The sequence below is a fragment of the Melanostigma gelatinosum genome, assembly GCF_949748355.1.
Source record: "Melanostigma gelatinosum genome assembly, chromosome: 7".
NCBI classification, from domain to species: domain Eukaryota; kingdom Metazoa; phylum Chordata; class Actinopteri; order Perciformes; family Zoarcidae; genus Melanostigma; species Melanostigma gelatinosum.
The window spans coordinates 10,383,932-10,407,872 of record NC_136640.1 but is presented as its reverse complement, the minus strand read 5'-3'; the positions used below and the strand labels follow the sequence as shown (position 1 = coordinate 10,407,872).

General features: G+C 41.4%; 3 protein-coding genes across 3 annotated transcripts; 2 read left to right on the top strand and 1 right to left on the bottom strand.

Moving 5' to 3' along the window:
* The first annotated feature begins 739 nt into the window (after positions 1–739).
* On the top strand, positions 740–4,271 carry LOC306780120 (mRNA decay activator protein ZFP36L1). The gene is made up of 2 exons (XM_079272330.1): positions 740–881; positions 2,162–4,271. The coding sequence occupies exons 1-2, from the start codon at positions 828–830 to the stop codon at positions 3,398–3,400; spliced, it is 1,293 nt and encodes a 430-aa protein (XP_079128456.1). The 5' UTR covers positions 740–827; the 3' UTR covers positions 3,401–4,271.
* A 5,833-nt stretch (positions 4,272–10,104) lies between these two features.
* trappc6bl (trafficking protein particle complex subunit 6B, like) lies at positions 10,105–12,773 on the bottom strand. Its single transcript, XM_079272005.1, has 7 exons — positions 12,728–12,773; positions 12,295–12,392; positions 11,994–12,061; positions 11,778–11,895; positions 11,516–11,599; positions 11,235–11,328; positions 10,105–11,069 (listed from the first exon to the last, which is right to left on the bottom strand). Exons 2-7 carry the CDS (start codon positions 12,388–12,390, stop codon positions 11,038–11,040), a joined length of 492 nt encoding a protein of 163 aa, XP_079128131.1. The 5' UTR covers positions 12,391–12,392; positions 12,728–12,773; the 3' UTR covers positions 10,105–11,037.
* A 406-nt stretch (positions 12,774–13,179) lies between these two features.
* On the top strand, positions 13,180–14,448 carry bloc1s3 (biogenesis of lysosomal organelles complex-1, subunit 3). The gene is made up of 4 exons (XM_079271399.1): positions 13,180–13,486; positions 13,591–13,777; positions 13,893–13,993; positions 14,116–14,448. Exons 1-4 carry the CDS (start codon positions 13,373–13,375, stop codon positions 14,299–14,301), a joined length of 588 nt encoding a protein of 195 aa, XP_079127525.1. The 5' UTR covers positions 13,180–13,372; the 3' UTR covers positions 14,302–14,448.
* The last annotated feature ends 9,493 nt before the right edge of the window (positions 14,449–23,941 follow it).

Below are 23,941 nucleotides of genomic sequence, written 5' to 3'. Positions count from 1 at the left end.
TCTGAGCTTACTTTGACAATTCCTCCAGGCTATAGGGTTTAGGGTGATACGTTGGGTTGTGATTAGTTTAAGGTTTGGATTTGGGGAAATAAAATGTTGCTTCGACATTTCTGATCCTTGCAAAGATAGAGGAACAAACCTGTGCGTGTGTGTGTGTGAGTAGGATATTCTCATGGCTCTGTTCTGCAGTGGGATTTTTCACACATCACCTTTGAAATAAAAGACTTCACTCCTCCTTGTCTGTCTCATGGGGCTCAGCTGTACCGTCTTTTCTACCAATGTGTTCAGTGCTCCTGTTTTCTGCATGTACTCCTGTTTTTGACCTTGTGGCTGCCATTTCTTGTTATTGTTTGTCTACTTTTATATTTCTTGAGGCCCCCTTTGTGTTAAAGCCTTTCTTTAGTTTGTTTCAGCTACTACCAGTGTACCTCCTCTGTCCCATCTGATTAAAACCGTATGTCCTAAATGGCTTAAAATAATTAGAATATATACTTTGATAGAAATAAAAAATAAAATATATCTTTATATATTAAAGGAATTTAAAATAGGTCAGGTAAAAGGACGTTTTTCGAGCAGTCCCCATCATGTTTTCATCAGACACAGTCGTCTGATGAAAACAACTTTGGGCTGACTCACAGAGGCGTGGGAGGGGCTAACGGCAATGTTAGGTTTTAAATCCACACGTGGTCTAGGGGTTCTTGGGCTTGTTTAGCACCGCGCACACAACCAGAAACTTCTGAGCAGCTCATGCCAGCGAGTGGCCCACGTCTATCAACTGCGGGGGCAGACGAGATCGGACGAAAACTTTTTGACAACTCAGCAGCGAAATGCCATCCTTCCCCCTCAACCAGTTCGCTGACCTGGAAGAGATGATGTGCAAGGTAAACGCGGAGCGCAAAGAAAAGTTGAGCGGAGCAAAACAGTTGGCTAGGTCATGGGGTGTTAACGCTAGCTAACTGTGGCTACACTGCTAACTTTACGCTGCTAGCTCTCTTCAAGTGTTGTTTAGCGGATGCTGCTGTTGTCCGGTATCAATAGTTTGTTTTTAGCCGGCGGCTTTATCGAGCTTTTGACGTGTTTTTTTGTTGTTGCTGTTGTGATTTGAAAGTTAACTTTTCCTGGACTTGAAGCTAACTTGTTTAAACTGGTGTTGCGATTCATCGTAACATGGGCCCATTAGACCGTCTACTCACTCACTAACTGACGTTAGCTCATGTAGTGATTTAACGCTAGTACTAGTGAGCTAACGTTGACCTGGTTAACACCACCGCTGGTCACAGAGAGGTTAACTACAACTGAACAAGTTAGAGCCGCAGTTAACAACCTAGCGTTCACGTGATGCTCGAAACAACACAAAAAAGTTAGTTAAAGTTGTCAATCTGCGTTGATAACACTGAGAAGTGTTTAATTCACTATATCCTAGTTAGTAGAAGCAAGCTGTGTACCAAACTAATACTATAATTTAGGAACAACTGCACGACGGTGTTACTAACTTTACTGCGATAGAAATATAACGCTCCTTGGTTATATCCTGCCCCTTGCTTACTTTAATCACAATAGAGGATGCAAGTCTGTGTAGGTTCCAGGTTAAACCCTGTTTGGTCACGTTAGTGTAGATAAATAAAGGATGGAAAGAGGGTTGCTGGATTTTGATCATGTTTTTGTGAATAAAGTCTTTAAAAGGGACTTGCTCTGCTCAAATGGCAGCCTTGAAATTATTATTTCATTAATTATTTTCAATTCATCGTCTTGTGGTGACCGATCCATAAATACCAGTCCAATAATCGGTTTGCCTGCTTTCCCTTTCTGTCCTGTAGCTGCTTATATAAGACACTGTGCCTGTTTTGGTCCTTAGAGGAAATTAGTTTGAGACAAAATACAATCCTAAAAGAGGGCTGGTCACATTAGAAGTATTGCTAACTGAAGTACCATGCAGCTAACTTTGTGGTGTCTGTATTGCATGGCAATAAAACACAAGAAGTTTGTTTTTATGTATACTTGTATGCCAGTATTTAATACCGGTCACCCATGAATAAAGTTCTTTATACAGTACATGAATTTATTCTGCCATACATGTAAAAAAAAAAAAAACAGTAACATGCATTCTTTATTAATAGTAAAATATATCTGCTAATGTTGTTCTGTCCATTTCTTTTTACAGCAGTTACTGAATCTTGACTTGAGGGAGCAAAACCGACCACCACCATCATCCTCCGTCAGTCTGGCAATGGGATCACCGGGCTGCATTGGTAAGCCGCGTAGCAACACGTCGTTCTCCCTGTCGTCTCTCGCCTGCCTCCCCGCTGATCCGTCAGACGGTGTATTTCTGACCTCCAGCCAATGGGGGGAGCAGCCAGAAAGCCCTCTGCCCACCCAGCTCATTAAGTCCACCCAGTGGGGCAAGTCAGGCTTCCTTGCCCAGCGCTCCCTCAGCATGGTGGAGACCGGCAGCACCACAGCAGCAAGTCTTGGCTGGCCGGGGACTGACGTAACGCACTCCCAAAGTGACATCAGCCCCACTGCACTGAACACCAGCACCTCGTCCCTTTCCTCCTCGCGCTATAAGACTGAACTGTGTCGATCTTTCACCGAGAGCGGCTTGTGCAAGTACGGCGGGAAGTGCCAGTTTGCCCACGGGCTGGACGAGCTGCGGGATCTCACCCGGCATCCGAAGTACAAAACCGAGCCGTGTCGCACATTTCACACCATCGGCTTCTGCCCCTACGGGATGCGCTGCCACTTCGTCCACAACAACGAGGAGGAGGAAATCAAACATTCCCTCGCTCGCTCCTCCTCGTCCTCTTCCTCGAGCATTGAGCATCCCCAGCAGCCGCCTTCCTCCTTCCGCTCGCACAGACCTCCTCTTGTCAGACAGAGCTTCAGCTTCGCTGGGTTTCCCTCTGCTCTCCTTCAGCCTGCCCTTCCTGCTCACCCTCCTGCCACTGCTTTTTTCACGCGTGATCCACCGGCCTCTCCTCCTTCCTGCGCTGACATTACCGACCTCCTTTCTCATGCCTTCCTGGAGATGGACTCTGCCTTCGAGGCCTCCCCTGCCGACCAGTACCAGCCCCCCATAAGCCAGGTCACTGCAGCGGATCCCCGGTCTCCATTCCTGCCTTCCCCAGACTCCGGCTGTTCTCCAAGCGGGCTGTCTCCGACCGCCTCCCCTTCCCTGAGTCCCAATGCTACTGGGGTCTTTCCGGGGCCACTGGGTGCACGATCCCTGTCCTACACCTCTCTGTCAGACCAGGACCAGGATGGAAGCAGCTCTGCTAGCTCGCTCAGTGGCTCTGAATCCTGCGGAGGCATTAATGAAGTCAACGGCAAGCGTCTGGCTGTATTCAGCCAGCTCTCTGTTCCCGAGGATGCTACTGGGTTCTGCCTTCAGGCTGCAGTGTGAACACAAACATACATTCATATTTAAATAAACGTACAGAACGACATAATATATGCTGTACATGTATATCTACATTCAAGTGCACCACACACTAGAAGCCTATAAATGCACACGCTCTCTCTCACACACACACACACACACAGCAGTGACACCGCAGACGTTCTTTGCTCCTGTGTGGCATCAAAGGAAACAAAGACTTATTGACTTAATCAGAAAGCACAGAGATTTGGCTATTCCATCAATGTGGTTTAACTCTCACTGTCGTATGCGTAAGGGAAGCGACAGTGCAGAACCCTGAAATGTGTGTTGCCACCAAAACAGAGTTTATATCAAAGACAGAAGTTATATAGTGCTTGAGGCGATTGACGCTCAACCAAAATCGTATGTTAGGATGACAAATGGCGACAAAGATATTGTAATCACAGTGTGATGAGTCCAACCGCACCCTTTCTATTACCGCTATACCAACTTCTGGGTGATCAAAAGAATGTGACGAAGCCAAAGACAGCTTTGTAGCTCCAACGTTTTGATTATGGTAGCACAAACACACTATGTTAACTGTACACAGTATTGTTGAAACTGTTGTTATTTTTTTTCATATAGAAATACAGTCAGGTTATGTTTAGATCACTGGCCTTGAACCCGAATGTTAAGTTTTTAAACGAATTAAGTGCCTGTTGCGTTATTTAGCCGGTCACCTGTTGAAGCGATATTTGCTGGTTTGTTGGGAGAGATGTGTGGATGGGGGTGCAGGTCTCTTTATTTAGCCAAATAAGCTAGAGTTCAAGTCTCCTTGTTGTTAAGACGACTACAAGTGTTCTTTTGTGTATTATTGATAAACTGCCACCAGTAAACTGTCAAATGACCCGATATAGCCCGCCTTACAGAAGGGGGGGGGGGGGGGGGGGGGGATTCAGTTTGAGCTTAAGAAAGAAAAAAGCCATGTGGGCTTCACCATACTTTCTCAAATCCCATGTCCACGACTTGCCGACTGGAAAAGCAGGGCATGGGTATTTGTTTGGCTTTGGTGTGTGAAATGTGCCAGCCCAAATTGCAGAATATCCATCAACACTGAGTTTAAAGATAGACTAAAAATAACCAAATTAATGAGATGCCATCACATAATTCTGCATTTTATTTTGTGTGAAGCGATATGATCTGAAAAAAGGCACTTGGCATGGAAGGAAATTTTAATCGAGTCATGTGAATATTTCATGTCCTGTTTTACCTCTGGCATTTTTCCTAAATATGTATTTTAGATTATCTTAAACGCAACATTCCCAGGAGCGGTTATTTCTTCTTTTCCCTCTTGTCCAAAGGCAGCACTGGTGTTACATTTCCCATAAATATTCATGTTGTTGTGACTCGGCACACCATATTTCATCTCGCCGTCATTAGTAATTCTTCCTGTTCTGGCTTTGTCCTGTTAAGAATGTGTAGCGTTCCTGGTCACATGTACGTGAGCTGATGCCTCACTGAGCTCGAGCCAGCATTCTGTAGGGTTAGGGTATGTATGCTTAGTGTTATAGAAGTGTTACTTGTGTGTTTTATGACATAGCTGGTTAGAAGAACAGACACTGTGCTGTTACTGGTCTATTTAAAATTGCCTTTCCATCAACATGTTTAAGGCCTGTTTAGTGTTAACGGTGATCTTTAGTAAATTAATTTATTTTAACATATTTATAGAGGACTTTGAGTTGGTGATGCTTGTATCAAGTTTAATATATTTGGTTTCTCTTTTTCTTTGCTATTTTGTACTGGAAATAAAGTTTTTTTTTTTTTTTTTTTTGATTTTTTTTATTAATAACGAACTTGAGTTTGTTTTCAGATTCTTGGGGTTACACTTAAAATGATTAATCAGGTAGAATCTATACAGGCATGTGTGGCACATCCGCTCAGAACCCTTGTATTGAGGTGCTGATGCAACAATGCAGAGGTTACGACACTCGTGTGTTTCCGTTCCTGTGTGTATATGTGCAACAATGTTCACACATTTGTGAACAAGAAAGGAAGAAAGCAAGCAGGAAACCAGTGAACTGTCAGTTATGATTTTCAGTGTAGATAACATTCCCCCAGTGGCCCTTTGCTGTGTGTACACACACACACACAATGTCAAAAGTAGGTTAGTATCTGTTTCAGTTAAGTTCAGTTTTAGATTACGGATCATTTCTCAGTTCCTTCAGACCGATTAGCATATATAATCACAGACCAGAGACTTCTATTTTCATCCACAAATTACACTGTAAAAGAGTGAAACACAACAGGTCCTCCATGAGCAGCAAATTAATTAGTTACTCTGTGATGGAGCCTCACGTTCTGACAAACTAGTGTTGCTGATTGATCCGTAAGAGTTTAATTCAGGGCTATTTTTCAGATTGCACTGAATAAAAGAAGTAAATCTATTTATGCAAGGTTAGCTATAATAGTCAACCAGTCTGCTGTGGGACAGCAAGACACTAGTGTGTGTGTGTAGTCATGCCATTGAGATTTCATGTGGAGATAAGAAGTCTTTTGTTTAGGGTTTAATCTGACCAATCCTGGGCTCCCACCCATGTCCCTTCTCCCTCACTGAATCCTTCCTCCCTCACTTTGTTCCTCTCCTTTCTATCGGTTACATCCCCTCAACACTTTCTTGCTCTGCGTAGCAGCGGAGTACTAAACGTTAATCTTCTGTTGCTACGGTGAGCAGAAGACGTTTGTACCGGCATTGGGAGGGTTAAACCACAAAATGTAATTGGTCCTTGTAAAAATCCAACTACATATGATAAAACAGGAAAACAACCAGGGATATAAAACCAGTTTGTGGTCTAAATTGTGTTAATTACATTAAGTTTGTGAAGAATGTTTACATCAAACTAATACGGTATTTCATCATCACTTAAAAAAATTGTCTTGATGGCAAGATTTAGATCTTTTGTCCATTCACGATGTCTCTCAAAAAAAACAAAAAAAAACAGGGCTATAGATGCATGCACATGGTTGACCCCCCCAGGAATCTCTTTTAATGCACACAAGAGCTGTCACTGTTAACATGAGATGGGCTGGGCTGTCTTGGAGTGAGTAGTGGCTGTTAGGGGGTTAAAGGCATGTGTGTGCTTGTATGGTTTCTGTGTGTGTGTGCTGAATTGTGTCTGATAGACATTCTCCCACACTCTTGCCCTGTGGGACACAGGCAGGCAGATGGCTGTATTCAGGTCCACCACAGGTCAACATATGGCCCCGAGAGACAAAGTTTGTTTGTGTGTGTGTGAGACAGAGAATCTCCCTCTTAGGCTGGCATGCATGAGTGAAGGAAGTTGAATGAGTAAGAATTGGGATTGTAGTGGGGTAATAGTGGAGGCCTGTATAAAACGCTGTGGGATAAGTTGCGAGACAAAGAAGTGGGACAATTTGAGAGGATGAAGGCGGGCACATCAGAAGCTAGCTAGCAATTGGCTAAGCTCCTACTGTTTCCTGACCAGCAAACTATTAACGTTAGTGCTAAATAAATCAGTCTAATGATTACCGCACTAGTGCTAGTTCACCTAGACAACTGCTACGTACTTCACTACTGAGAATACACATGCTTAAATATTAAACAGACACAACTAACTAGCTCCAGCAGACGATCAGTACCGTCCTTCTGTTAGCATCCAAGTAGCATAAAAAACCTCTTATGGAGCAGCCTAAACACTTATTCCTGCTCTATTCAGACTTGTGGGTGTTGTGCCGCTGCATTTGATGAATTAACTACTTCACTGACGTTGTTTTGGACCCCAATTTAGTACTGGCACGACCAAATTGTCAGGGTTCAACAATTACTTTAAACGGCATCTCTGCCTATAAACTGCAGTGAGCCTTCAGGGAAACCTAACCCAGATCAACAGTCTGACAACTTCTCACACGACAAAAGACTTCAGTCAGTCCATGTGGACAGTGTTACTCAATTCTAGCAAGTCATCAATTTGAGAGGATGAATGCTGGTTTTACTTGCACCCCCCCAGCACCTCCTTTCTTTCTTCTAGCTCCTGAACACACCCCTCCTCCTCCTCCTCCTCCTCCCACCCTTCATTGAGCGTTCCTCTTTGTGATGTTGTGATGCAGGAGGAAGTGGAGCGAAGCCATGTAGAGCAGCACAGAACAGCTGTGAGCTGAACTCTCACCATCACCCCTCAAATTGCAGCGAGCCAGTCCCCAGTTTCCCCTCAATTTATAATTTGTACATTTATACATGAAACTGTTCTCACCTTCTTCATCCTTCTCTTCACCTACACTGCCCCCCCCCCACACACACCTCTAATAAACTTCTCTTTTCTACTTTTCAAGTCCCTCCTGTAGAGGCTCTTCATTCTCCTTTTTATTTTACTCTTGTCCACTCTCAATCGCACCCTCTTCTCCTCAACGACGTTCTACAGTGCAGTCCCCTCTCAGGCTTTCTCTTTAATCCCACTTTCTGCCCCCCCCCCCCCTTCTCTCCAGACAGGATTTGGGCAAAGTGTTTAATGGTTTGCAACAAATGGTTAAAAGAGTGGGCTATAGTCAGGTGCTGCACATTTATGCAGACTCCCAACTCAGTTGTCTTGACTGTATTCTTCTTTCACAACATCTCTGCAGTTGAAAAGAAATTCCAAAAAAACCACTAATTTTGCCTCCGATGCACCATGCAGATCAGCAGGGCTCGAGTGGCAGTCGACTTATAACCAGGGGGCTTATTTAACCGTTCTTGCTCTCTTAAACTCATTCAAGAACACTTGTCTTGAGGGCCAGCAGGACATAACCCAGTTAGAGTGCTCACCCAAAGTTTTACACAAAGGAGTTAAGAATATATTAAAGGGAATGTCGTATTGCTCTTCTAAGAAGTTGGAAGACTTGCAAGAAAGAGATTTTTTTGAAAGAATGACAAAAACTGATGCAGCGTAAGCCGAGGCATCCTGACTTTTAATCCCTTGCATGGGTCAAGCTCCAAAAACACTGGATTCTACACTTCCCATTATGCAACCGACAGCAGCTCTTGTATTCGACCCTTCCTAACTCCATACCATCTGTTGGTAACGCAGGCTTTTTGTAAAACAAAAGTAAAAAATCTGTTGTCCAAACCCAAGTCTGTGCCTCTTTAAGATGCAGTCCGACTCATCTATGCTTCATGGTGGGGTTTGTGAACAATCATCGTTGAGTTGAGTGGCTATTGTTTCACTCACTTTGTGTGTGGCAGGAGTAAAAAAAAACCTTAAAATTGTATTATAATACCACACTTACAAATATATATCATTGCTATTATTTCAGTCAAACGTTGGCCACAGATGTGCTTGAGACGTTCACTTGGCCGCTGAGCGTGGTTTTGCCCTTCGTCATCGACTGCCCTGTTACATTCAAATTCTGCTCCGATGTCGTCATTCACGATAACAGCTATTATATCACATATTCAAGGAATTACTGAGGCTACGTTTCTCCTTGTATGGTGAAATACACCCTCCATGTTGTGTCTAGTACAGTCGGTAAGTTGTTACAGCAGTAAGAGCAGATGTGGAAAGCAGAGTCGTTATTCAGGGCCGAGCCTGAGCGAGAGTCACATTGGAGACGCATTAAAAGGATAAAGTTACATGCAACGACCCTTTGTTGTGTAAAACTATCACACTGATGGCATTAGAATAAGGGAACACAGTTATTAAAGCAGATTGAGCAACGTAATAAATCAACGAGAGCAATAATGTCCATGTGGTGCTAAACCAAAATAAGGATTGATGAAGTGTCAAATATTTTACCAAATGTGACTGGATTTGACAGAACCTGGGTAGACTCATTCTAAACACTAACTCAAAATGACCACGGTTTTCTTCAGAACTTTTATACTGAATATCTGAGAAGTGCAGTACAATCACATACAGTAGAACCTCTTAATACCAAGCTCATGATATGGATCAGCAACCTGAAAGAAATATTAATACCTTCAGCAGGGATGATGGGAAATGGAACTGCTGTATAGAGCACACAGTGCAATGTGTTGTTGTGCAGACGAGTAATACAGAATAAGGTACACATTTACATCAGAACATTTTAACTAAATAGTTCTCCTCAATATGTATTTTGTTCTTTACAGTATTGTGAAAAGTGTCAACAAGCTTTGAACTCTGCACAAATATCTTTTAAGTTGATGTGCAAAAATAGTTTTTGATTATTTAACAAACATGCAAAATAGAATATGCAACGGGTATTTACACATCTAGTGTTGCCACAGATTAATTATAACAATAATTAATGGTAGGCATTGTGAAGACTCTGAAAAACTATTTTGAATAACATTTTTAACTGCTGATTATTTAGTTATACCAAACATTGTGTGAATAAATGGGGGGGGGGGGGGCGTGTGTTCAACTGCAGCTTCTTCTATTTCCCAGACAAACACTCGGAGTACATCAGAAAGATTAACTCAAGATCCGAGGGAAAATGTTGCCCAGACATGGACACACAGACTTTAGGCCATAGGGTAAAGCGACAGACATAAACACGATGGCAGCTTTATGTGTCCCCCTAGTGGCACAAAGAGGCAACAGCATCTACCAGTAACATTTATTGTTTTGTTCAAAAGGCCTTGTTTTGGGGGGGTTTGTGTCACATTATTATTGATGAACAGAAATTGAAATAATGAAAACAAACAGCGCATATGTACGCTGTTTTAGTATTCATATTTGAGGATATTTTTATACAAAACAAAGTAACATTAACAAATGTCACCCATAAATCCATGTTGCAGTTTACTGTATGCGAGGAAAATATCAACACTACATACAACTCATATCAATGCTGTAAAAAACATTTACATCTTGGTACAAAAAAATAATAATCTGCAAATTCAGTTTGAGTGATTCTCAGGAACTGTTGTCACATCTAATAATAGAACATAATTAAACTAAAAGTCCTGTATGAATGAATGAAAGATTTGCATTTTGACTTCAAATGAACTGGAATTTAAAAGACCACCAGCATGCATGAAGCAGTCAGCTCCTAAAGGCAATCTGCTCCAAGGCAGAACAAAGCACCAGGAACCAGGGACAGGTTCTGTGTGTCTGCAGAGCAACACGTGGGTCATAATGAATCTGATGTGCCAAAAGGCTCACTAGCTACTATTTGGATTGATGCTAAAAGAGATGGTATGGTGGCTGATGTCTTATCCTAAATTCTTTTTCATGTTCAAATATTTCTTAGTCAGACCTCTACATTTGGGCACTCAACATTGCAACACATTGCATAGCATATGAACTTACTTTGTGATCTATACATTTACATTACTGTCTTGATATCACTGACAGTCAATATTTCAGTGGTGTCAGTAAGGGCCCGCCTCCACTTCTTTAATGAAAACATAAGTTGAGAACACCATGCATTGTTTCACTCAAATGGGAAATAAACTATCGAAATGCAAAAGGAAAAAAACAAATAACTTGTTCTGTGTCAGAGTATGATCAGTGAAAGGTTAGCTTTGGCTAAGCCTTTTGGCTCTGGTTGTCAGCAGAACCTGGCTAGTCCTGTTTGACCCAGGTGAGTAAATTAGGGTGGTGCGTGACTCCCTCTGTGGTTGGACAGGAACTAGTATCCTCTCTTTAGAATTAACAGAACCCCACATGGCCCTGTTCAGCAGCTCCAGCGTAGCACGGGAGTTCAGATCACAACTTCTGGACCACCACTTGGAATTTACCTGTCAAGACGAAATTAAGGAGAGGTGAACCATGTGTTTGGACTTTAAGAGACAAACTGGATGAGTTACAACAGTCTGGGTACAATTGGAAGCCAATGAGCATGTTATGTCACCTCGCTCTTTCCCACAATAAAGAGTTGTGATTGATATTCTTTTAGTACTTACAGGACGGCATAACAGAGACCTCAGCTGTCACCACGCTGTCTAGACCAAGGTTAGACAGAGCTCCTCTCACAATGCCACACGAAAAAGCAAGGTACTGCGGGAAAACACACACAAATACATATTAGCAGCATTAGCTTTAACGAGATGGATTCTGATTTATTTGGCTGTACGCCAAAAAAAAGCCTTAAGTGACAACTACTTGTAGTTGATCCCCAGGTGACAACAGTAGGAATATTTGTCTGTGTGAGTGAGAGAGAGAGAGAGACAGAGAGAATACAAACCTTAGGCGCCTGATCCAGGTACTGTTTTCCATTGGAGAGCTGAGTCAGCAGAGAAAACTTGTTGTCCTGCAGGACATACGTACCCTATGGCAGGAAATGAATGCATGTTTAGTAACAACACTAGTTACAAATAATTAATATGCTTCTGTATGTATTAATTTCTCAATTCACCAGCAAGGACTCCCTCAATTAGGGTGACAAAGTAATTCTAAGCACTTAAACTTCCTGTTGGTGGAAAGACTACTCTAAACTTTTACTTTACCTGATGGTTTGTTCTGAGGTTGTCAACCTGCCTCCTGAACACCTTCGTCCAGAAGTCTTTACAGACAAACTTCATTACATCCAACTCATCTTTGAAGCTGGGAGAGTCCCTGGTCAACCTAGACAAAGCAAACATAGAGACATGTAGAGTAAGTGAAGAGGATGCATGTCACAAAGCATGTAGCATTACACATACAGTACGTGTGTGCTCGTCTACCTCTCAATGAGTCCTTGTCCTACCCTGAAGCCCATGCTTTCAAGGACAGAAACACAGACAGCCCTGTCCTGAAGAGAAGAAATGCAAGCTGTCAATTTGCTCAGTGGACAGAAGCTAGCATATTAGTGTGACCTGTAGAAGCTAAAATATTATAATGTAACGATGAGCTGTATTGTGAGGCCTGGGAGAGGGAAACACATGGTATTAAGTAACGTTAGCTGGTAGATGGTGCTTTGCAAGCACCATCTACCAGCTTTCAAAGCTCAGTCAGTTGATTGATGAATGCCTTTATTGAACACACCTTGTTGTCCATTTCTCCTTTACTGGATTGCTGCTCCTTGTAAATATGTGACACGATCTCCATATGGAGAAAGTCAAACAGAGACTCGTCTGCCATTTCTGCCAAACACACAACCGTGATTATGTTGCTCAATATAACGCTTCAGTAAAACAGTTTCACTTAACCTAGTTAGCTTTGCCTCAAATGAGAAAATCATCAGTTTCGGTAGCTAACGCTAAAGTTATATGTGAAGACCTTCAATGACGTTAACGTTAGCTTGATAGTTAGCACTAGAAAGCTAGCTTGTATTGTTTGCTGGCATTGTCCAGGGCTAGTTTTTCATACCTCGGTATGAGAGAGAATTAGGACAAAACAATGCATCTAACATTATATGTGGCATAGCGTGTAGTTATCTAAATACATTAAACAAAGTAAACTGTTAAATGTACTGTACCTGTCAACAGACTGTATGCTACACGAAGTAAACACAAGTCAGCTTCCTGGGTTGCACTCTATATATCTACCGGGTAAACTTTGCCGCTCGGGATTCACGCAGGCGGAGTTAGCAGCAGTTTTCCCTTCTGTCATAACGTGAAAAAAACCCAGTGGTGGCGGAATACATGCTCTACCAAGAATAAATCACACACCCAGTAATAAACCACATCCACATGCTGTCATGTGGAGGGCTGGTACCATAGACACTGCCTGAACCCATTACAGAAAACCATGTTTAATTTCGGTGTACGCCGATTTTTATTACAAACAAACTCTCGATTATATGGCGCAGGCGTTCTAATCGCGGTCTGATTGGTCAGATATCACGTGACACCATAGCTCACATCAGATTGGTTATTGGAAAACAAGCCACTTCCTAGCTCCTCATGTGATTTACATTTTTTAAATCAACAGAGAAGGTTTGACATTTTGGGCTCTATCTTTTAACGTTTAGCATTATGTTACAGAATACCTTTGACTTTTGTTTTTACTGAGCAAAGTGAGCTTGCAACAGGAAGTGCCTGAGCTTGTCCTTTCTCCGATAATTTGTTTTAATGTAACGTTAACGTTAGCTAAAGAAGTTTAATTTTGTGTGTGTGTAGCCATGTCCAGCGGGTACCAGATAGTGGTGCAGGGCGAGGCCTCGGAGACGGACTCTGATGATGAAGTCTACATCACCTCCATGACCGCTCCCCAAATTGCCACAGTCGGAGCCAAGGTTGTCTTGCATGTCTTCGTGTGTTTTAGCGCGACAGAGATGTGTGCGTGTGTGTGTGTGTCATTGATCTATTCAATCTGCTGTGATGTCTTGGATGCTGTCAGGTTCCCGGGGAGGCGTCTGAAACAGACAGTGACAGTGGGGATGAGCAGGCCGCGCGAGCCTTCTCTCTGAGCCAGGACAGCGCCCAGACACTCCGGAGAGACCTGCCTCCTCTCATTGTAGTCAGAGACCACCCTGATATACAGTCGATAGTGGAAGACAGGCCAAGTCCCACACACAGACCACAAGGTGAGGAATGCAATACAGCAACGTCATGATTAGAATAAGAAATGGTAATACTTAAAGTGTGACAGATTACTCTCCACTCAGGGGTCAATTTGAGAATGTAATTTTGTTTTTCCAGGTGACACGCTGTTACAACAGAAGCTGCAGGAATCTAACAGTCGGCTGTATTCTGACGTGGGACAGACGGTACGGCAGGTTTATGGCAGCGCCAGTAGAGAGGTACGTAGATGTGTTGGATGCTACTTTTACTACATCAGAGATTCTATGATACGCATCTTGTAACAGGCTGTGGTTGGAAATGCCTTAATTTGAGGGTTTTTTTCTGATCGTTTTTGTCAAAGGTTCAAAGTGCAACAGCTCAGCTAAATACTTCGCAGAGTGCCATCATCAATGCGTCCCACAGCATCAGATTAATCCTGGATGACCTGAAGGCTGTGTCCGAAAAGATTGACATCATCACCAGCTGTCAAATACTGCCCGATATCAACATCAACAATCTAAATAATCATACTACTCCTGTACCTTAAATACATACATAATGTATAAATAATAATGTGTCAATAATTGTATTATAATTGTATATTAAATCTACAGTCACACTTTAGATTGATTTGTCTGTCAGGTGATGTTCTCTCTTCCTATGTTCTACAGCTGTCTTTCAGACTAACTGATTCACATTTAACATTGGAATATTCATAATATACATTTTATTTTCTAGTGGGTCTTTGTAAATCTGATCGGTCAAGGAGGAAGACGTGCTCTGGCACTATTATAATTTGTTTCCCTTGTGTGTTAAAATTGTAACATAAATGTGACTCACTAACATAAATATATTTTGTTGGAAACTTGAATGCTGTTAAATTGTTCTTAAATGTGTCGTCTGGTGTCAAAAAGCCAGAGCCCAGAGCTGCTGCTGATGGTTCATTGACGTGGCATTGAATGAAAGAAAAGGTTGAGATGATTGAAACAGTCCTGAAGAATCATCTCACTTTCAGTTTATGAATATAGTTTATTTTCAAAAACAATACCATGAGACAAACAGAAAATAACACATACGTCTGGCTAAACATCTCACTTCATGGAAAAGGGCTTTAGCTTTGAGGAAACCTTTTCACATTTACAAACAGAACTACAGCGTATCAGACTGAATGCCAATAAATCATCCTCAGAATATATAAGCTGATATGACAGGCTGGTCTTATATGTAAAACAATCTGTGTTCAAAACTTCCTGTCCCTTCTCTCTGGTTGTCCTTTCATCCCATCCAACAGCTTCACCATAAACCCACACAGCTGACAGAATCGGCCACCTGAAAGAGACGTGCAGTGTTCGGTCAACGTGTGTACAATGGTCATGTACTCGAGGCAGGAATTATTAGATTCACTTTTAGTGTCTTGACATATTTCAGCCACCTGATGGCGCCGCCGATACAGACATGAGCACTCTAACGAAACAACGCAAAACTTTCCTGTTCTCTTCTTAAATCCATAATTTGCTATCTATAAGTATGTGTAATATATTATACTATGTCTAATGCAATAGTGGAAGAAGTACCCAGATCTTTTATTGAAGTAAAAGTAGTGAAACCAAAGCAGAAATACTCAAGTAAATGTCATGCAATCAAAATTATACTTAGCTAAAAATGCAAAAGTATTATCATTGAAATACAATCATTGAAGTACCACAATTAAAAGTATATTTTCATTCATCATTCAAAAAAAAGGTTAATTTCAGAATAATATAATAAGTATTGATGGATTAATGTGTACATCACCTTGACGGCGCAGCTGCAGATGCAGCTCAATTTGATTACTTTATTTTCTACTAAAAGAATTCAACCCAGGGGATCATTTTATCTTAACTGACAATGTTACTTCATAATATAGTTTTTCATTTTATTTTGTATCATTAATCACAATCTGCAAAGTACCTCAACCAAACAAATGTAGTGGACTGAAAAGCACAATAGTTGCCTCTGGATTGTAGTGAAAGTATAGTAGCAGCAGAAAATGGAAATACTCATGTTAAGTACAAGTGCCTCAAAAGTGTATTTAAGTACTTTAGAAAATGTACTTAATAAATAACAGTTTGTCATATTTAATTGATTTATAGACACATGGTGGTGAGAGATATTCTGTTCAGTTACATTTCCTTCTCTGTCTAATATAAAGTTACAGCATAGTGATGAAAAGTGTTCCATGTATTTTAATAGGAGGTGATGATAATGATGAGCTTAAGTACTTTTCTTCCCCCTGAAATGTTCCTCTCTGCTGTTTATCTTTCCTCTGTCACTCCTCAGATCTGTTGGCTCCATTTCTCAGCCTTCAAACTCACACAGAGCGCAATACAAACTACTTCAACCTTAATTCAGTCCAAAAACAAATAGATCCAAACATTCACAGGGACGATGACTGGCAGGAGCTCTCTGAATTAAAGTCTTCTTTATACTCTTCTCCCGGGACTCCAGAGACCCACAGGTCTGGAATAAATGAGAGGATAAAGGGATGCTGGTCTTTTTTCGCTGTGCAGCTAATGGCAACGATTGTAACACAAGGCCAAGAAGCTGCTTGTAGCTGCCTCAGTGTGTGTGCGTGTGAGGACATAAATGTGTTTACACGGTCATATTGTTATTGTCGTGGTTTAAGGTCAGGTTAAGGTTTAGAGAAATGGTTAGGTTTAGGCTGGGTTAGGGTAAGTTAAGTCTCCAGGAATTGAATGTAAGTCAATGTAATGTCCCCAAAATGAAAACAGGAGTGTGTGTTCAGTGTGTAAGAGTGAAGAGGCTTTAGAGCCCTTGTTTGTGTGTGTATTGTAATTATCACTGTCTTTAAGTGTGATGGATAATATTTGCCACTTGGTTTCTGAAGGTGTGTGTGTGGAGACAAGTTGAAAGCTCTTTATGAAGATAAATAAGCTCCCAGTAGAGATATTTGTACCTCTCATGTTGAACAAATCCAGTTTCCTTTAGGGAATTTCCATTTCCATTGCTGTTCGTTGTTTAGCTTGAGTTTATTAAGCTAAACAGACACACACAGTGCAGCGCTGATTCACATCTGTCGAACTTAAAGCAGAGTGTTTGCCATTGGAGGGAATTGGTAATGGAGCAACATTGAGTCTTCATTACAGGCAAAGCTGAGGGGCAGAGGTAAGAGGTTAGTTAAGGTCGTGGTGAACCTCTCTCAGTCCATTCTTTATCGAATGCCATTAGTCGACTCGTCCATGAAAGTGCTAATCCACTTAATGAGCCTTTAAAATATTTAAAAAACATCAGCTTAAGGTTCAGGAAAAAAATCAACTGTTCATTAAAAACTGCAAGAGATCCTGCCTGACTTCTGAGATCATGAATTGAAAAAAGGAGGTTTAAAGCAAATGTGTCTCTTGGTCAACATTTGGAAGTACACAAGTTAGATTCATGTCGTTTGCGTGTGCTGAAGAATAAGACCCCCAAATCATAAAATTACACTCAGTTGCCAGTTTAGTGGGTCCACCAGCTATTTTTCATCCGTAGTCCCAAGAGGCAGATGTTACAAAATAAACCTAAAAACAGAATATCATATAGGATGAGCTCCAGGTTTTGAGGGTTGCATGAGTGATAAGTTATTTTTCTTGTAAAGACAAATACACAAGTGATCTAATTTCTAACTGTGTCAAGCACGTCACTGTTGATTACTATATACATATTAAATTACCTTCAACATTCAACAACAAGATATTGAGTCTCCATGTCCTCCTTGACGAGGACATCAAGGACTCTTTTTTTAGAATTCAACAAACCAGTCAACAATGCTGTGACAGCTGATTTCTCCCAGTGGGAAAGTGATCCAGTTTGAAAGTGAAATGTAAACGACTTAGATCTGCACTGTGGCTTGTGCATTAAACGGAGACCAGGGTGCATATGACGGAGTTTAGAAACAATAAACATGAGCAAAAAACTATTTTCCTCCAAGGCTGGTGAACTTCTTTGGGACTTGTCACACTCAACAGGCAAGTAGGACATTCTATTCCTGTTTACATAAAACATCTTTCCTTGTTCCAGTGCAGTGGCTTGAGGCTCAGAGCCAGGGATGGCGTTCATGCTTGAGCTGGCAAACTAACTAAAGACTAAAATAGGAACAAGGCAAACAATGGACCAGGGCGCCGAGGAGAGAGTGTTTGCGGTATAGAGAGTGCAGAGGGTAAGGGAGAAGAGGAAGAGAGGAAAGAGACATTACATCATTAAATCATACTGGATTATGTGAGATGGAGTCAGATCTATCCATGGTGTGTATGAGTCTTCTATAACATTTGTGTTTTTGTGTGCACAGAGGGCAGCCACCCACATTAGCCAGGTCAGTGATTGTCTCATGGGGTGCCTGAGGACACACTGTTCGTTTATTGTGGCTGGTTGAGCATGGCTGCACACAACGGCACAGGTCTACCAAAGCAGCTGTACTACTTTAAAAGAGCTCCGCTCTGTGGGTGATGCCCTTGTTTTCATACTGATGGTGCATTCAAGACAACGTGAAATTAGGATGCATCCCATTGACTTGCCAGCAGAATAAATGAGAGGGAAAACCCTCAGAGGACCTAAAAGGAACAACAGCACCGAGCACTCAAGTTGAATCAGGATGATAAACAGTGAGAAGTGGATACGCGACTGGATTTCAAAACGGGATTTGGAGGAGCTCAGCTTGATTATCTTGTCGGATGAAAGGACTTACTTTCAGGCTACCCAATTTAATGTAAGACAAGAATCATCGAGGCAGAAAGATAAAATCCCAAGTGATACAAGTATGAAAATGGAAACTGGAAATGTGATCATAAACTTACACATGTTCAACATGACAAACATGTTAGTTACTGTAGATCATGATGTGCACTATGTGTGCATCTAAATTATGATGCAAACCCCTCATTTGTTGGTGATTTATAATTCAGAGTAAACAACATGCAAAAAACTGTTGGTGGACAAATTACTCAAAATCAGACTAATATTTCATATTTGCACTTATGTTGACATGTAAAGGTGATTTTAAAACGAGAGTCACAACAAGAGATTGTTCAAATGCCTTTTCAGATTTCGTTGAGATTGTAATACAGTTATTTTAAACACTTCTCTTGGTTGGCAGGTTTACAGCTAACTACAGCTAACTACAGGTTACAGCTATCTATAGGAGAAAAAGCGCAATTTTATATCCAAAATATGATCAAATCAAAGCAGTTGACCATTAAGACATATATTGTAATAACAACAGTTAAAGTTATTGCCAAACCTTATTTTATAGGACTTAGATTGAGCCATTTATATCAAAGATCAGTGAAACTCTTTGAAAACAGTGTTTTGCATTTTTAATGGCATTACTATATATCAATTATAAACATTACATGAAAGTACACCAGATCTCACAGCGTTTGTTCACGGGATCGTCACAAACGGTTTCTATATCAGCTTCATCAGAAATTGACATAATGTTCTTTCAAATGTACAGTTTGATTTTCAGCTTGATTAGTGCCGTAGCAGCCACTGTCCTGGAATGTTACTCAGTAAATCAGCACGTCACACAAACCTTTGGTTAAAGGGAATTCCTCATGCTTTCTTACACCTGGCAGTTGAATCACTAGTCCTGCCTGTTCATGGAATGATTTGCATTCAAAAGTAAAGAGAAATGTGAAACAAACACTTGTTTTCATGCATGCCAGGACCATATTTGAACATTTTGCAACATCTAATGCAGAAAGTACTGGAACACTGGAGTTTGTTTTGCCCACATCTTTTTACAAAACGGGGCAGAAAGAATTCAGCCATCCCGTGTGTTTTTCTTTTTCAGTGACTTGTCTTTTGTCAGAAACTGAGATAGCTCAATATTCTTCAGCTTTGTTGCTCTGAGATAACATTAAAATATCTTACAGCCGCTTGTCCACGTTATTCTCTCCTATAGTCTCAGACAGTCTGTGGCCAATATGCCCTCTCAGGCTAAAAACCAATTCAGCTCATGCGTCATGAAAAAACATGAGAGTAACATAACACAGTCACTGTCTGGCTCATATTCAGAGAATGAGCATTTTTTTTTATCCAGACTCCAGAATGAGCATTTACCTGTCTTTAAACGTTGCTTTCTTGTTTTCAGTGTTTTCAGGAGTCCCAGGTGCACTTTGATGCACCTGTTTTCCCTCTGGCATTGAAGACTATTTCCACAGCATACCGTGTGTGCACATGTTAGCCTATTTACCTTGAACAATGATCAAATAAAATACCATAAACAGGCATCAAATAAATCATAAACAATGCAAACAGTTCTGCATTTCAATGCAGGAGTGGGACATTTGTGTTGTTGAAAAAAGGGTCCATGCTGTGTGTGTGTGTGTGTGTGTGTGTGTGTGTGTGTACTTGAGGAGTTGGCTGAATGTCTATTGGGACAGCAGATGGTCAGAATTCTCCCTCTAGGCGCCTCCTCACATTGGCCTGCTTGAAAAAAACTTGAATTGCGTGCCGAACGTACAATAACATGTATCCCAGATACTGCAGCCAAGGAGTTAGGTCGTCTTATCAAGAGCGACTGCAGACAAATCCTTTCATCAGTCAAGTATCGAGGTTCTTCCCCTGACCAAAGCTAATAAAACAATTACAATAAAGACGATACATCTGCAAAGATTTAGACTTCAATCCTTTGCAAATGTTATTTAGAAAGGCTCAATATACCACATAACAATTGGTTGGATAAGATGGGTGAGTAATAGAAATTTAATATTAGGCCACTTTCGAGTGAGGCACCATTTTAAAAGGATTCTATAAGTTGAAACCAATTTTGTCAGCAGTGGTGAATAAATCATTTAGTACTATTTTATAGATGAGTTAAAAAACTTTATTAGGAATGTTAGCTTGTGCTTGTTTCTTGTTTAATATGGTAATATAGTTATGCATGTTGGTAGTCACTAAATACATGCTCATGGGATATTGCAATGCCATTTTGCATTAGTAAATGATAATGTATTAATTATTAACCATTAATAAAGACATTAGAAACAACTTGTACATCATTTATAAAAATGTGCCTTAGCCAGTAACGGCAACCCAGAGTCGTCCTTTTTAATGGCTTTAAATGTATCTACAAAGCATCGGTGGATAATTTGTCAACCATTAATAAAGCCATTAGTAAACCTGTTATAAGGAGGCCTTTATAGACGTGGTATGTTAAAACCTTTGTATCTGAGTGAACCTGAGTCAAACAGTTGAGTATGTTTCTTCAGTTTGTTTGCTTGCCAACATCAAGTGACCTTTTAGAGGCAGCACAAAGTGAGCTGAAAATATCTCCAGTGCTTGTATTCAAAGTCTATTCGAATATGTGTTTCTGCACAGCTGTGGCTTCAACCGTCACAGTCTGACAGCAGATGTCTGGCAAACCAAACGTGGCTTCGGTGCATTCTTAAAATGGGTTTAGCTCAACAAACTCCACTGTACAGTTATAAGATGTGACAGGAAATAAATGTGCAAGTCACATCGATCTCAGCGGGCTAACGTTCGAATCTCCTGATGTGTGCTGAAAGATGGCGTAAAATTAAACTCATGAAAGAGATGCAGAGGGTCCTCTCAGTACTATGTCTTCTCTGGCGTTAGCTTGTTGGTGGAGAAGAGGATGACAAGGATGAGGTGGAGATTCAGGCCAGTCCTCAGCTGCATTAGAGCCACAGTGCTTTGGCCTAAAATCACATCCATTGTGACATGTGGCTCGAGTGGAAATGTTGTAACTCAATCCCGAATTTTTCGTGCCGTTATGAGTTTCAAGACAGATGGTGGGGTCTTGTACTGAGGTTTTATGTCCTCCTCTTTCATACAATCCACACTGGTCCAACGCGATTCTCTCGTTGCTGCTGCGTTCATTTGTGTTGCACTGCAGCAGGCCGCTGTCTTGATTTTTGCGACACATTGTCAGTCCCACGCTTTGCCCTCTCCGGCGCTGCTCCGCGCCTGGCGTACAGATCCAATAACAGAAACGTGACACCAGAAAGTAGACCATTATCCTACGGTACCGACCTTCCAGAGAGGGATATTTGATGGTGTGGTGAGCCGCTGCACAGACTAATACATCAACACAAGCCAGTTATAGCTCGTTAGAATTTTGTCAGTTGAATGTGACTGTTGACCATAAAGGATCTCTTTTATTTAATGTATTTATTTGTATTTATTTGGGTGTTTTCAACGTCATGCATGTAGAACAAACAAAATGACTGCAAGAAATGGCATCAGGTATCTTGGTCAAAGCGTAATAAAGATGATAGTAATATAAGCTTAAGTAAACATCTCATCATGCACATATGTGAAAGAGTACTGCATCTACAAGAACACCTACTAGGACACATTTATACAAAAAAGGTCAATTATTTAATTCTATTTGTATTATATATTAGTTTTTGAATAAATATAATTTTCTTCAGCTCCTAAAATTATTAATATCCTTATATTACGAGGCAAAGAAACCTCCCTAGAACATCAAATCATTCCCAAATTGACCGTGAACCAGTGTGTGCGTATAGGTACAGGTGTGGTTGGACAACACACTCTCAGGTACAGGTGATGTTAGCTGTGGCAAGATTATCTCATGGCTTCGACTGCGTTCAGGCACATATATCAGATGGAGGTGTATATGTAGACGAAGACAAGCAGGAGGAGGTTGAGTACGATGCCGATGACTCCCAACACAGCCAGGAATCGCTCCTCTGGTGTGCTCAGGTATGGACACGTTAGGTCCATGTAAATCTTTTTCACTCTACGAACCACAGAAACTAGTATTTAGCAATGGTGTGAGTGAATACCTGTATATCTGTGTACATTTTCTATTCATGTAGACTTAATTGTGCTAAGAAGTAGATAGGCTTACGGGTTCCTCTGTTGATGATTCACTTGGTAAATTTGGTCCCTTTTAAGTTTCAGCAGCATACCACATCTCTTCAGAGCAGAGCTGTGTGGTGTAGATAGATATGACTACTATCCAGCTGAACACACTGCCAAGGACCCTCGCATCGTACTGCTCACTCTGAATAAGCAAACTCTCTTTCGGTATATACATACTTCAAGAGGAAGGTGGCAGTGAGGAGAAAAGAGGGGGGACGGCGCCAACGTGTCTTGTTCAAGTTCTCGCAAAAACCTCAGGTGACGGAGGTGTAGATGTAGACAAATATGACCACTAAAAGATTGAGGATGGTTCCGATGATGCCCAGCACGGCTAAAATTCGCTCCTCGCGGTCGTTTGTGGCGTCGTCCTCTCTTGCGTGAGCGCTGCAGACATAGCGGCTGCCGGGGACCATGGTTACCATCACAGAGCCCCACCCCCACAGGGCGCGATGCCTACGGAGACGAGGTGATGAGGGCGGAGGTGAGCGGGAGGACCAAGTTGAAAGTAAGGAGAGGATAGAGGCAAATGGAGATAGGAGGCAGAAGAGAAATAAACGGGTTATTTATTTATTTTTCTTTTCAGTCACACACATTTCGCTGCATGAATTTAGGCATTAAATATTAATAAATAAAACATTAAGAGTCAGTGGAGGATGAAATGAGGTTCACTGACCCATATCTAATAGTGTGTTCTCCGTTTTTCCAGTTTCTTTGTCCAATGTATTTTTCTCCTTTCTACTCTTCCTTTCACTTTTCCACCATGGTCCTTTTCTCACCCATCACCTCTTCTCACTACCTGTTCTTCTTTCTCCCCTAAACTTCTCTCACCTCTTTCACATTCCCATCAACTGCAAGACAACTCAAGGTCAACAACACATAACATCCCACAGAGTGCCAACACCTGTAGTGTTATCAAGGACTTGCTCATGGTGTTTGCAGGCCTCATTCACATTCATCTTCCTTCACTTCCTCCTCCAATATGGCTTCCACCGTCCTCAACTTTTACTCTCCCTTCTTTTCGTAACAATTAGAATTCCATTTTTTGATCAATAAATACATGACCATCACCACACTTAAGCTGGTGTTAAAATTCCTTTTAGCCCTTGGTCCCCCCTTTTCTCCACACTAAGCATGAGTGTAGATGTGGGATCAATGGTGTCTGTTAAAAATGAATGAGGTTGGATGATGATGAGGGAATCTGCAGTCCTCTGAGACAGTTTGGGAGTACAGAGAGGAAGCGAGGTTGGGATGAGGACAGCGTGTGTATTTATATCTATGTGTGTGCTAAAATGAGAATG